Source organism: Tasmannia lanceolata, unplaced genomic scaffold (assembly GCF_043159265.1).
Source record: "Tasmannia lanceolata isolate RefF3 unplaced genomic scaffold, GAP_Taslan_0.1 ptg000006l, whole genome shotgun sequence".
NCBI lineage: Eukaryota > Viridiplantae > Streptophyta > Magnoliopsida > Canellales > Winteraceae > Tasmannia > Tasmannia lanceolata.
Window position 1 is genome coordinate 4,430,765 of NW_027518683.1, and position 14,964 is coordinate 4,445,728.

A 14,964-nucleotide genomic window follows, 5' to 3' on the forward strand; every position below is an offset into this window, starting at 1 on the left:
ACTGTGTTGCATAATGGGCGTCCTAGTATCATTTGTACTTTTCATATGATAGGATTAAGTAATTTTACCATGAGCCTCTCTTCAGCTTATACTTTTCCAATTAGAAAATGATATTAGGCACAGGACAAGAAGGATGCTTCTAGAGGACAGCCAACAATTGTTTGCCACATGGCGCGGTTACTTCAATAAGCAGGCAATCAGTCACTTAGTTGCCTGTTAAAGCAACTGCGACACATGACCAAAAATCATTGGCAATCCCATGGTTGGGTGGGGTTGAGCTTTTGCTATAAAATGAATTGGAATCAGTTTGAATTGGAACCTATTTTATGGTAACAGCTGAAACCGAATTCCCAAAAATGGACCCCAGTTGCACCCCTATCTAAGGTTGCTTCCTGGTTACATCCCCTTTTATAACTCAATTCTAATTAGCTGTCAAAAGTTGTTATAATTTTAACAAAGCCATCAACAGCCAATTATTTAATAAAACGAAGAATGCAATTATCAAATCAAGGGGGGAAATGTTACTCTCCTGTTCATCCCAAATTTTGAAGATTTTTAATTAAGTGTATAGTGCCATTATCAAAATAAGGGAGAGCCAATATCATTTCCTATTTTGAAGAAAAGAAATATTGTTGATGAAATGTGGTGTGGACTACCAATAGCTTTTTTTTTACTGTTTTAATTAGGGGTGGACATGGTTCCGGTTCGAACCGAGGAACCGAACCGAACCGGCACATATGGTTCGGTTCGGTTCCATTTCTATATGGTTCGGTTCCAGTTCCGAAATCCGGGAACCGGTGCAAATTCGGTTCGGTTCTGGGTTTGGGATTCCGGAACCGAAAACCGAACCGAGAACCGAACCGAGAACCGACCCTCACCTTAAGTCCTTAAGTTCCATACCTCCTCATTTGATAAAATCACCCCACGCCCATTTTCATTCACCCCCTTATAAGTTTTAATTCATGCAGGGGATGGAAATATCATTTCCACGAGATTTTATAGGGTGTGGGGTGTGGCCCTAAAATCTAGTATTTTCGAAAAAGTAATGTACAGCACACTTCATAGGAATATCCAAACCGTTCATTTGTTGGGACACAACATAAATTGGTTGTGCCTCGGAAATCATTTCCATAGAATGAACCTAACTCTTGTATCACCTCTATAGATCGGAGGTTTAGGATCATTCTATGGAAATGATTTTCCTAGGACTGCTAACCAAATGATCCTTGCTATCCGATCTAAAGCTTCAAGTGAGACTCCATTGATTGACAGTTAGGATCTTCCAATTACCAAGTGTAATTGGAACCGAACCGAGTGTAATTCATGTTGAACAGAATAACCAAGTGTTGGGTTCGGTCCCATGTTGAACAGAATAACCAAGTGTAATTCATTATTCATATATAAACACTAAACAGGGGTTACAGGGCCATTGGTGAAGGTTGGGTAAACCCAGAACCGAACCGAACCTAATTGATTATATATGGTTTTGGTTCGGTTCGGTTCGGTTCCATACATATATGGTTCGGTTCTGGTTCCAATTTCAGGGAACCGATTATATATGGTTCGGTTCTGGGTTTAGCCCATAACCGAACCGAACCATGTCCACCCCTAGTTTTAATGATTGGGTGCATTGTGCACCACCACCTTAGACGAATAATATATGAGCCTAACTGTTTTTGGTTACGATCAATCCACCTGGTGATTCATTGAATCAACGGTCTCGATCATTGCATACTTGTGCCATATGTACAGTAGAGATAGCAGGAGGTGAATCACAATATCAATGCGTGTGGTGATCAGGATCATTGATCTTGTGGCCACCATGGAAATATACGGGAATATCCTGTCCAAGCTTCTCCTCTTCCCATAATTTTCAAGGTATTCTTAGTGCCAAGGCCCGTTTGGTTGCCACCGAAATCGTGTTTCCCTAAGAAAGGGGTGGAAAATGACATCATTTTACTTCCCTTCTACTTCTAAACGATGGTTTTAAATTTCGGGTTTTGGTCAGAATTCGGTCGAGATCAAAAGCGAAATCATATATACCCGAATCGATACAATATTTCAACAGAAATTTCAAAATTTTGTTTATCCCGAAATTTAAGGATTTCACCCAAAAATCTCGATTTTTATTCATTATTTAATATTATCCTGAAATTTTGGTCGAATTTTGTACGAGATAGAATATGAGGAAATTTGATTTCATCGGATTTCGGCCGATTACCGTGAGGTCCGAACCGGTACCGAAAGCAAAATTTAAAACCATGTTCTAAGCAATCGTGCATCAAACCCGGAACCTTGTTGACAAGCCACTGCAAAACGGTTCTTAGGAAAACTGCAGAACAATCAGCAAGAATGACTTTCACATAGCATGGAGCAAGGATAGTCAGCAAAAGAAAAATAAGCAAATCTATTAGGGAAATGATATCTGCGCCAAGGTGTTTCGCCAAGGTGTTTCGATAAAAAAGCGCTCCACTTGTTTGTCGTGTAGTATTTAAAGGGATTTCAGAGGATATTACGGTTCTCAAAAAGCTCTTTAAACCCTTTAAATACTACACGACAAACAAGTGGAACGCTTGTTCTTCGAAACACCTCGGCGCAGATACCATTTCCCATCTATTATTACCAAATTTGCCAGAGTAGCCATCATGCTCCTAAATAAATCAAATCGACTCGTTTGATGTTCGCAATGAATTGTAAAAATCTTTCAGAAGTTGACTGCATAATTCCATGACCTCGTCGTTTAGACTTATGAATGTGAATGATTTTCACTGTAGAACACTTCTACTCTACATTGTTGCTTTGTATACACCCATAAATTTAACGAAAACCAAATCTATGAACTTAGCAAATCAATGTCAAGAAGTGAAAAGAATTGATGCCAAATCAAACTCAAGGAATTGGGTTCGCTGGGCAATCCTCAGCTGCAAACTGAACTGAACGACAAACCTGGTAGCCAAGTCTTTGCAACTAAATGACATTTATATTTTAGGCCATTTAAAAATAATGCTTGGACAGAAAAATTTTAGCCACTAATCAAGTAGGCAAAGAATCAGTCTCGATGCCTTGAACATCTAGAAAACAGTTAAGGAATCATTGGAGATTAGTAAAGCACTAGAAAACAGAACCTTCTTATATTACAATAATTTTACAATGCATTCCTACAATTGTATTGGTTACACACAAGCTGTTGTGCAGATAAATCAAGAATGAGAGGAAAAGAAATACATGAAACTGAATAGGAAGAAAATCTCATTGGCAGGAGAAATGTTGAACCTCAGTAATTGTGTATACCTTTCTCTATAGCAACTTGCATGCAGATTTCAGCACAGCCCTTCAAGTCTCACATAAGGGATTTAAGTAATGAGATTATTACCAGAAACCAAGATATCTGATGACTGGTCAGTTAAGCTTGGTAGTGTCTTGCGCATCAAATGCTTACGTCGCTGAAGTGTCAACCAGGTTAAGATATTGTCTGTCTTGATGACAGTGTAACCAGCTTTTGTATACATGTTAAGTGGAGCCATGTCAATCATTCTGCAGTGCAAGTATACATCTTTTAAAGTTGTCATTTGGGATATCAGTTCCTCGGATGCCTTGAGCAAATGCCAACCAATACCCTTCCTGAAAAGTTAAAGAACGAACCATTAAAAACATGCCCCAGTCAATTAACTCATTGAATTCTTATAAGCAGTTCAAGTGCTTGGTATCTGGCATCCAAAAAAAAAAATGAACATAATTATCTGTAAGAATAAGGCCATTCCCATTTCTAAACAAGGGCAGACAGAAACGAAGTGCAGTTTATGCACCCCTGGTACTTCATTCAGCAGATAATGTGAGTGCTTCAAAGTACAAACTTAAAAAGGAACCAATTAATATCTCTGTCTCCAAATTAAATGGTATCAACTTTTGAAGAATTGTTCTATTGAAAATTTCTATAACCTTGTTTTTGTTCAGTAGAAGGCAAATACTGATCATTCTACAGCCTACATGTTGAGCGCCTCCAGCTTTTTTGTGCCTTTGTTCATATCTTTCAGTTTCCTCATTAACAATCAAAACCAGGACTCTCATCTGCCACTACACCAGGACGTGGATCAGCATGACTCATCTGTTTTTTCTTTTTGGGTGAATAAACTGGAAACAAATCCATTACACTGACATTGTCGAGTATCTGTAATAACTGAGAAGTTTAAGATTAATTTATAGAAATCTGTGAGAGGATCAGATGGAAGCAGGAACATATGGGACTCAATTGCTCTCCTGTTGTATAGACCACCTGCCAGGATTGAATCTCATATTTTCAATCAAAGTTAGCACATGTTTAAGATGTGTTCAAAAAGTTCACAAGACATGAATACTAATAAATTATAGGTGAAGTTTCATTATGAACTGAAACATTACCAAAAAATCATCGTGTTTAATTATATTGCAACAACTGCCATGGATGGACAGTTGTGAAACATCGGAGTTTGGTGCATCTCTGAATCTGAAGTCTAGTCAACTCACAATTATCAACATCACTAGAACATAGTCGTAGTGATGTAGATAGTAGGCCAAATAAGTGGCATATTTGCCCATTAGTATTTATTTACATGTTTTTAGTTTTCCATGTTATTTAGTTTCTAGGATTTTATTTTCCATGGAATTTTAGTTCCATTGCCTATATATAGGCCTCATGTATTAGGGTTTATTAAGTTTTGATGAATAAAGATTGATTGGCTTCTCCCCTCTATAGGTTTCTCTTCTCTATTTCAATGGGAGAACTGCTCAAAGGCCGTCTTCAAACTCACACAATGGTGTACTACATGCACTCATGCCTTTTTTCTTCCATATCTTACTTACAATTTGTCCAGCATGTGATTGCAAATCAAATGGATCAAAGTCCATCACTTGCCAATGACTAAAGGTGAACTGCAGGCATGCATGCTCACCTGTACCTTCAAGAAGGGCATCTTGGAACCTATATGACTCTAAAACTGGCAGATGGGCAGTGAAGTGGTAGACCCGGTAGAGACCTGTCATCGGTATCTCCTCGAGCACGTATCCATGTTGCTCCTACATGATAGTACGGATCTTATCAGATGGGTTGTGCTTGAGACTTCAAGCAAGACTGTGATGAGCAAGTCGGAAAACAAGCTAAACCAACTGTATATGGAAGCCCACGAATTGGAAACCAAATTAATTGAAGCAATAGATGACGGGCATGTCGGCCCGAACATTGAACCGAGTCCACTTTCATAGATCTTGCACGAAGAATTTGAGTCGGACAACGATGTCGTCCAAAAGATTTTGTGTTTTGGTCCTGAAACCACCAGTCCAAACATCCTAGTGGATATGTGTAGGGGAGTAACGCATTAATGAATTCAAGGAAGATGTTGTGGGTGGATTCGAAATGGGTACAAAAGAAGGTGCCTTGGTCAGAGAGAGCATGTGTGGCATATGCTTCGAGGTACTTCATATAGTGCTTTATGGGGCAGCTACTAACCGAGTTGCTACGCAGATTATTGGGATGGCAAAAATCGCCATCCATGTATCTCGGCTAACTACCAACCCAAGGCTTTTGGAGCCCATATATATGGTGGAAATCGAGGCGCCTTCAACGATGTCTGGTAAGATCCGTACCATCATGCAGGAGCACCACGGGTACGTGCTTGAGGAGATACCGATGCTGGGTCTTTACCACTTCATTGCCCATCTGCCAATTTTAGAGTCATTTAGGTTCTGAGATGCCCTTATTATATAGGTGGGCAAACATGCCCGCAGTTCACCTTTAGTCATTGACAAGTGATGGACTTTGATCCATTGATTTGCAATCACAGGCTGGACAGATTGTAAGTGAGATACGGAAGAAAAAAGGCATGAGTGCACATATTACACCATTGTGTGAGTTTGAAGACGGCCTTTGAGCAGTTCACCTATTGAAATAGAGAAGAGAAACCTGTAAAGAAGAGAATCCAATAAATCTTTATTCATCAAAACTTAATAAACCCTAATACATGAGGCCTATATATAGGCAATTGAACTAAAATTCCATGGAAAATAAAATCCCTAAAAATAACATGAAAAATAAAACCCTAGAAACTAAATAACATGGAAAACTAAAAACATGTAAATAAATACTAATGGGAAAATATGCCACTTATTTGGCCTACTATCTGCATCACGTAGTCTGAATGAAGTATGATTTGCAGGGCAATACAATCATTACCAAGCATAGTTAGCAGTAGGAGAACAGATAAGACTCGAGAGATCTTAATAGTGTCAACTATGCAAAGATTGAATTTAGGGATTTTTGGCGTAGTCATGTCTCTTAGATTCCCAGCTAGAATTATAAGAAATATGATAAATATATATTCATATTATGAAGAGAAATTTACTTAGTTTTTTCCTAATTATCTCACAGCCATTTTGGCCAAAAAAACACCGGAAATAAAAAATAAACCAAAAAAGTCATTTTAGCCCCCCCCCCCCCCCCCCCTCCCCAAAAAAAAAAAAAGAGGCAGAAAATAAAAAATAAACGGAAAAAAACCATTTTAGCCGGTTGCCAGAATTTTTATATTGTGCTATAACAGTGAAACTCAGTATGTCAACTTTTACACGGCACAAAAGCAAGGTTGAGTAGAAGTAACATCAACTGCTCAAGTCCAGAGATTGCTAAGGAAACAAAAATCCTTTTTTTTTTTTTAATGGTGGCAAATCTCATTAAAAAAGGGAGGACTAAGAAAGTTCAACCTAGGAATTACATAGAGAAAGAAAAGAAAAGAACAACAGCACAAAGAAACAAAGCTGTATCACGGGGGTAAGAAATCAAAGAACTCAATATCCTGCTTATGTACTCCCTTCCTAGCAAGCTTATCGGCGATCCCATTAGCAGATCTCCTCACATGCAAGAAGGTAAGAGAGAAAGGAAACAAATATCCTTTTGAAAGGAAATCCAATCTTCCAGGTCCAAGGTAAACACTAGTTGTCTTTCCTACATTTGTGGAAAGAAAACTCTCTCCTTAAGCAGATTTCATTTATTCTCTATCTCACGTACTTTGGAGCTTGCGCAACCTTTGACCTAGGGTGATATATGTGTGCTCAAATTCACATTACCATCAACTAGACACATCAGATCTGTCCCTCGGAAAAACCAAGACATGCACATAGAAATCCACACAGATTATAATTTCTGTTTGTGCACCAAATTAGAATCTGTCTCCACAGAGTTTTGGAATTTTTTCCTGGTTCATATCTAGATTTAAAACAATATACAAATAAAGATCCATATCTGATTTAGATCCTGAGTTCCTGACACAGATTCTAAATGCTCAACCCCTAAGTACTAAGGCTGAGGTCTGTTTACCAGTGGAGTGATTCCTATGAGGTTCTTGATCACTATTTCTGAACCTGAACAGTACTTAAGACTGTATATCATCCCTGAGACGTACAGGAGAGCATATCCATCAGTTTTTCCTCGAGTCCTTTTATTGTAAAAGAAAAACAAATGTCAGTCACTCCTAACTCTGGCAGAGTTATGAGTATTTATAAGTTATAAATTAGCATTAGAAGTACTTTGTTTTGCCTGATGATGTTCAATTCTAGTGATCCTATTACTAGGTAACAAGGTTTATTGATGATATTGAGGGGTGTTTGTGGGACAAGGGAAACTCATCAAATGCAACTATCGACGACTGGAGAAGAAATAAGCTTAGATGCAACTATTTTTAGTCGGTCACTTATCGACGACTGGAGAAGAAGACTTTAGGGCTAGATTTGGACCGTTTATTACTTCCACTCTTGCCACTACCAACTCTAATGCAAGGCCTCATGCTCCCCTCATAGTCTTCGCTTGTTACTTAGTGTTCTTGAACAGCTTGCATAGCACTTGCCTCTACTCAGTTATCAGGCAATATTTTCAGTTCATCTTCTCAGCTTATGGTCTCCGAACTCCGAAGCTTTATATTATATAATGGAAGTGTCATATCTTGCGATTGAGCCTCCAGCTCAATGGTCAAGGCTTTGCTCTTTGACCTAGAGGTCGAGGGTTCAATCCCAGCTCGCCTATCCAAAAAAAAAAAGGAAGTGTCCTATCACATTTTTTCCTGCTCACGAAAGTGATGCTTCTTACTGAAAATGCTTTTATGATCCTTCTTAAGTATCATTCCTTACATTGTTGAATACTTGAATGTCACATGTGTTCCTAAACTCCCCATGAAAGTAATTTTCATTTCTCAATAAGTTAGGAACTCCTTTCATGAGGAAGTGATACAAGTAAACTACTAAGAATCCATTGCAAGTTGAAAACTTGCTAGAGAATTGAACATTTTAGACAAGCACACTAATAGAATTGTGCAAATAGAAATAGAGAAAAATAAACAATAATAAATTTGATAGAAACTTATCAAAATAAGAGATCCTCCAACTCGAGTGGGATGCCTCTATGCACAACACATTATGAGATTGACTAGCTCAATCCTTAGGACAGATTTTCCGGTTGTAGTTACTGCTAAGCCACAAGTATATTTCAGCACAAGAAAATCTCTCTTTTTTACAATGGCTAAGATGAAAATTATATTAAAAAGAAAAGGAGCCGGGGACCGAGATGGTCGAGGATACAATAGAAGCTATAAAAATGAAAAAACAATAGAGATGATAGTCAAGGAGGAAGATAATCAGAAACTTCCAAGGCATCCCTCCCAACCCCTCCACAAGCCAGCCTATCTCTCCATTAGCTGATCTTTTAACATGCTGAAATCTGACATTAAAACCTGTAATTCTTTCCTGGATCTCATCTATCAATTCATCAAATCTCCAGGGATGAGAGTAATTACCATCCAACCACCTGATTGCATCAGGTGAATCTCCCTCAACAATCTAATTGTTGAGGATGCCTTCGTCCAATAATCTGATGCCTAGTAAGGCCGATCTAAGTTCTGCTTCGTTGGAGTCTTTAACTCCAATAGGTGTTGAGAAGGCCCATTTTGTCATTCCCCTATCATCGCTTAGGACTCCCCCAATACCAGCCTGCCAGGATTGCCCAAACCAAGAAAATAGACCGGAGCACCTGGGAAAAAATGTATAACTGCATTTTCATGCATGCAGTAAATCCCAAATCAAAAGTTCCTAAAAACATAATCACATTTTTCTGCCCTCGACAAAGACTATTGTCATTGTTTGTTCTTCCTACTTGTAGCAATTAGAGACCATCACTCCAGAAACAATACCTATGTTATGGAATGCTAATGCACTTGGAAAATTCAAATGTCCACAGGACTTCACGTAATCCCATTACTAGCACCTCAATGTATCCCGTATAATTACAAACCCATCTGCTAAAATGAACAGATTGTCTCTAAAAAAACCCTTAAAAATATGAAAGACTTCAACAAACACAAACAGTTCCAAAAGCACCTAAGAAGCATAACAAAATACTCAAACAGAGATAATGTCAAAAAAACCAAAAAAAAAAACCAAGAAATAGATGTTAAGTGCCTAATTGGCTGTAACACATATAAAGAAAGAAAAATAAATAGAAAATGAGAGGGGAAGGGTTGATTCGAGGCAACCAGACCTCCTAGAGGTTCTATTCGAGAGGAACTATGACTCTCCTAAAACAAAGTTTCTTTGTTGAGCCAAATTCTCTACATTTCCATTGCAAAACAACTATTTAAAGGTAGTTATACATCACCAATCTGTTCCCACTTACAAGACACATCATCAACAACTAACACTCACTACCCTAAAACACATAAGCCAAAAATAATAATAATAACTACATTGCAATACCCCATAAACACCACAATAGCATGCACATATCAATCGACAGCAAGAATACCCATAAACATTTGGAGTTAAAAATACATATAAATGAAAATTCAGTGTTTTTTCAAATTCAATTGGGCTACCTCCTAAGTGCCTTCTTCACTGCCATGTTACATATATATGGATAACCCTTTGGCGGAATGGGGGTTGGAGGAGAAACATTTGCGCCAATCGCATCAAAAGCAACCTCCACCGTACCAGCCAATTCCTCTATCCCATCCTCTCCTTCATAGAACCCAACCAGCGTGGCCGCGTGGGGCCGTAGAGCTCTTCTTTCCATCACATATTGTTTCACCAAAAAACCCAATAAATTCACATAACTATGAGGCACTAACATGGACTCAGCGAATGATTCTGCAAGCAATCTGACTGCAATTTCAATCTCTTCAGCCCTCAAAACGCTAACCCTCAAGGACCCAGTTTTGATTTTGTGGGAATATCTGAAATCTTGAAGGATTTGGAGATTTTGGATGTCTTGGGGGTTTATAAAACGACCTGTGCTTGTTGGGTCATTGAGATATGAATCAGAAGAAGAAGAGGTGGAGGAGAGTGGAGTGATGAAGGTATAACGGTCGAATTTGTGGATGAGGAGAAGGGGGTGTGTAGGATTAGGGGTTAAGGGTGTGAAGGATAGTGAAAGATGTTTGGTGTAAGGAGGGTGTTCTGATTTTAGGAGAGGGTTTTTTATGGAGAAGGAGGAAGAGATTGGGGTTGCAGAAGCCATATGGAAGAGGTGTGGAATGGAAAACAGACTTGGCAGTTAGCTTGTGGTGCAAGTTTTCTTGGCTTTGGAAATGCCATCAAAGTAAATCTTACCAAGATATAGAAGGGATTTGCTTGGCAATTTCGCAAAAAGCCATTTTGCTGCTCCTTTTCAGACCAGAATAGCCACCTAGCAGAAGATTTTGTCCTATTGAAAACCCTTTGAGAAAGTAGAGAAGCGGGTCCAACAATTGACTGATCTGAACCGTCCATCTGAAAGGACTTGCTTTGGTTCTCCTTCGACCCAAAAAATCATGCCCCTCATTTAATCCTAAAATCCAATGATATGTAATTTTACCGCCCTGAATGTGAATAGTTCACTCTAATTTTTTGACTCGTTCATGTTCAAGAACAAAAGAGAAATGTTATCAGCAGTCATATTTTGATATTTGCACGAACCCAGCTGTCTTTCTTTTCCTGAGAGCTTTTTGGGAAATGTCTCTTAATCACTAAAAGACAAGATGGGTTAGCGAGAATATCAAAATGTGGGTGGGATAGTATCATTTCCCTAACAAAAAATGAGATTTGCTAGGCAATTTTGCTGAATGCCAATCAAATAGATGGTTCTAGTCTACCAACTTTGATCGATCTGAACCGTCCATTTGATAGATCTTCCTTTGGATCTCCAATGACCCCAAAATCAAACCCAAGACGGGGACAAATTTTTGGCACGGTGGGGATTTTCTATAAAGTACCCAGGCCGAATATGTAAGAGGAGCTAGAAGCAAGATTATGTAATGAGATAAAAGATTGCTTTCTAGATTCCAGGCAAGGTGAGTTTCTTTCCGTTTTCCTCGCTTCTTGTTTTTTATGTGTCACTCCGTTTAGCTTTATGCTCTCTATTTAGCCTCTTCTTTGCACTAGACTTACTTCTTCGTTTTCTCTTTTTCCCCCTCGCTTTATCTTGGTTTTTCGTGCTTGTTTTTCCTTCTCTAGTTGGGTTTTCTTCTATTCTTCTTCTGGGTCTTTGCAAAACTTCCCATTTTTTTTCCTTGGTAGGGTTTTTGCCTCTCATTTTTTCTTCTTCTTCTTTTGGGTACTTAAGAAATCCTCTTTTTATTTCTTTTCCCCCAATTTCCAAACCCTACAATGTCTCAAGGCTACTCCATCGAACTATATTTCGATCCAGCCCTTGAAAACCAGGTCTTAAAAGCCTGGAACGTCCTCGCCCGTCGACAGATCAGCACCCAACTCATCGAGATCGAATCTCGGCCGCACATCACCCTCCTCTCTAGCCCCCTTCTCGACCCCCCAAAACTCCAAAACGTCATAAAAAACTTCTCTTCAAAACAAGAACCTTTAACCCTAACCCTCTCCTCAGTTGGGAGCTTTCCCTCTGAACAGAATGTTCTCTTTTTCGCCCCAACCCCTTCTTCATCACTCCTTCAATTTCACTCCCAATTATGTGATGCCCTAAAGAAAGAAGGGGTCGAAATTGGGGAGGATTATAGGCCTGATTCGTGGTTCCCACACTGTTTGGTTGCACAAGATGTTCCTAGGAATCGAATGGCAGAGGCCTTTTTTATTTTGCGCGATTTGAAGCTTCCTGTTTGTGGGTATGCAATGGATATTGGGTTGGTGGAGTTCTCGCCCGTTCGCGAGCTCTTCTCATATCCACTAGGGAATACATCAGAGGCATGAGGTAGAAATGTGTTCTTTTTTTATTGTTTTAAATGCATTGTATCTAATGGTATTGTAGCATGAATTTAATGTGGTTTGGTACTATTTAAAGAATGGTAACTGGAAATTTGATATAAAAAGTGCAATGAGGGGAGTAATCTGAGAAATATTGAACTGAAATAGGATTGGATTTGAGATTTCATTCTTATATGTTTTATCAGGAAAATCAGGCTCAATTGCTTACCACAAGCTTGTGCCTTGTGCAGTTTCTTGCTTCTTTAAAAAAATGCATTGTATCTATTGGTACTGCAGTATGAATCTGACATGGTTTGGTACTATTTAGATAATGATAACTTGTTTGAAGAATTTCCCTTTGATGTTTGATATAAAAAGTTTAATGAGGGGAGTAATCGGAGAAATATTTAACTGAAATGGGATTGGATTTGAGATTTCATTTGTATACGTTTTATCAGGAAAATCAAGCTCAATTGACGTGGCAACTATAAAATAGATTATAAAATAGTACATTAAGGTTTTGTCTTAATAGCCATGTTCGATGGGTGTCTGGAATTTGCCTTTGACATGGCAACTTTTTGAAAAAGGAAATATTCATTTTTTTTCTTATAGGAAGAGGTAAAGCAAGTACCATTAAAAAAAAGGTGGTAAAGCAAGATATTTTCTATGTATAAATAAAATGAATGAAGGACATTTAGCATGGTCCTCCATTGATATTAAAGATCAATTCATGACGAATTGGGAGCACTGATATCATTATTGTGCTATATAATAATTTCTAGTATCAAGACTGCTCATCAATATTGTGAAAGGGTTATTGGCGAGTGTAATTGACGCGTCTCGATTATAACTTATAACCTTACTAGCTGTGTTATTGCCCCAGGCGCAATACTCATACTCAGATATTTCATGGATACTTCTGTTGGTCAAAATAACTATAATGCTTGACACATATGTCACTCTTTTTTAATTAAGTATCATACTCTTTTTTTTGTTAAAAGAAGTATCTTATTTTTTGTTTTTCAGTGTCGCATATTTGCGATTATAATTTTGACTATGAGTCTTATGGATGTTACTTTTAAAATTTATTATTGGTTTTCTTCTATGTTAGATTTAGGGTTGCTTTATGATTTTTGATTGGTACATGTCTTATGTCTTATCTCGTGTTATGGGGCACCTGTACCCGTGTCCTAGATTTTGGAAAGCGCTGATTAGCCTGATTCATATACCTTTTTCATCTGTTCGTGTCCGTATTTGTATTTTTTCAGAACCTTCTTTCCTACTTGCATAAAAAGAAAGACACCCAAAGCCCTAGTTTATGCCAACGAGCCCAATCTGACCCTAATACCCAATTGATTTGAGATTGCTACCTCTGCTGTCCCTATCAAACTCAAGTACAATGAGTGCTATAAGTGGGTGAACCTACCTTTGGCGTACCTATCTGCCTCAATATTAGCCAACCGTCTCACATGATGGAAAGAAATCGTCGATCCATCAATGAAGTCTGATTCCGTCCATCCAATCCTCTAATCTCATAGGGGGCGACAAAGACCCTTTCAACCAATGAATGACGTTCAAGGAATCTCCTTCCACTATGACTTGGTTACGAATACACGGTTCCAATATCCTTAGACCTTGAAGAACTGCTCTTAGCTTCACCTCATTCGAATCCGACACCCCGATGGGACCCGAAAAAGACCACTTTGTTGACCCACTGTCATCTCGCAGGAGGCCTCCAATCCCAGATGGTCTTGGATTTCCTAGACTGGAGCCATCAAAATTGAGCTTCAGTAGGCCAGGCGCAGGGGGACTCCACTCCTGGGCTCTGACATTTCTATGCTCACTTCTCCAACGCACCTCTTTCCACCTGTGCCATAGCTCAAAGGCAGAGACAAATCTAAAAGGCGGGATCATTTAGCACATGTAAAAGGGCATCTTGCTTGGTGAGTCACCCACGATAATTCTATTAAATAGGGCAGGATCCTGGTTGAATCTATACTATTGTATTATACGTCGGAGCAGCCTTAGTGATTTATGTATAGGTATCTATTGTTGTACAATGGCTGAGAGTACAATAACCAAGACGCACAACAATTTTACAAGTATTGTTGTACAATAGCGGAGTACAATAACCAAGACACACCAATTGAGAGTTCAACAATTGTCTGTTGTCACTGTGGACAAATTTATGTTAATAGATGTTTGTATCTTTGTATTCCCATTTAGGATGATTGAAAGACCAATCCATTCAGGTGATCCCTGTATAACTACGTGCAACAACTTGGACAGTTTTGACTTTTAGGGTAAGCGAAAAAAATGAGGTACAATTGTGTCTAGCGGAAAAAATATGAGGTTGTTGTTTAGTAAAGGCTTAATGTTGACTTCACATCCCCCACACCTGTTCTGACATACCTCTATATTCTTCATAAACCCACCTCAGGAATACAATGAGGTATCATTGTTTGTGACACAATCTTCTTTATAGCTCCCCTCTAGTGCTGTTGTCTTAGTTGTTGTCTTGTCTACTTTCATCCTACAACACATATATATGCATCGGTCATCAAGGGTAGTTTGACATGTGGTTCTATGGGAAAAGAAAATCACTCCAAAGTTGAAACCGCCTCCGGTGGGTTGGGTCAAGTTGAATTTTGATGGAAGCTCTCTTGGTAACCCGGGTCGAGCCGACATTGGAGATTTGATTCGCGGCTCTAAGGGTGTAGTCTTGATGCCTTTCTCGGGCCCGACAGGCTTCTATGATGCAAGTGA

At 38.8% G+C, this 14,964-nt stretch overlaps 2 protein-coding genes across 5 annotated transcripts; one reads left to right on the forward strand and one right to left on the reverse strand.

Moving 5' to 3' along the window:
- Positions 1–3,104: 3,104 nt before the first annotated feature.
- LOC143879349 (GCN5-related N-acetyltransferase 5, chloroplastic-like) lies at positions 3,105–10,606 on the reverse strand. 4 transcript variants are annotated; one of them, XR_013251203.1, is made up of 5 exons: positions 9,885–10,606; positions 4,399–5,935; positions 4,157–4,273; positions 3,940–4,074; positions 3,485–3,621 (listed from the first exon to the last, which is right to left on the reverse strand). XR_013251203.1 is itself a non-coding variant. In XM_077381704.1 (2 exons), exons 1-2 carry the CDS (start codon positions 10,523–10,525, stop codon positions 3,354–3,356), a joined length of 909 nt encoding a protein of 302 aa, XP_077237819.1. In that variant the 5' UTR covers positions 10,526–10,605; the 3' UTR covers positions 3,105–3,353. The 4 variants fall into 4 exon arrangements, 1 of the variants encoding a protein (XP_077237819.1); XR_013251204.1 differs by having other exon boundaries at positions 3,940–4,068; positions 4,157–5,935; XR_013251202.1 differs by having other exon boundaries at positions 4,157–5,935.
- A 674-nt stretch (positions 10,607–11,280) lies between these two features.
- On the forward strand, positions 11,281–12,530 carry LOC143878250 (uncharacterized). Its single transcript, XM_077380550.1, has one exon. It carries the CDS (start codon positions 11,653–11,655, stop codon positions 12,202–12,204), a length of 552 nt encoding a protein of 183 aa, XP_077236665.1. The 5' UTR covers positions 11,281–11,652; the 3' UTR covers positions 12,205–12,530.
- The last annotated feature ends 2,434 nt before the right edge of the window (positions 12,531–14,964 follow it).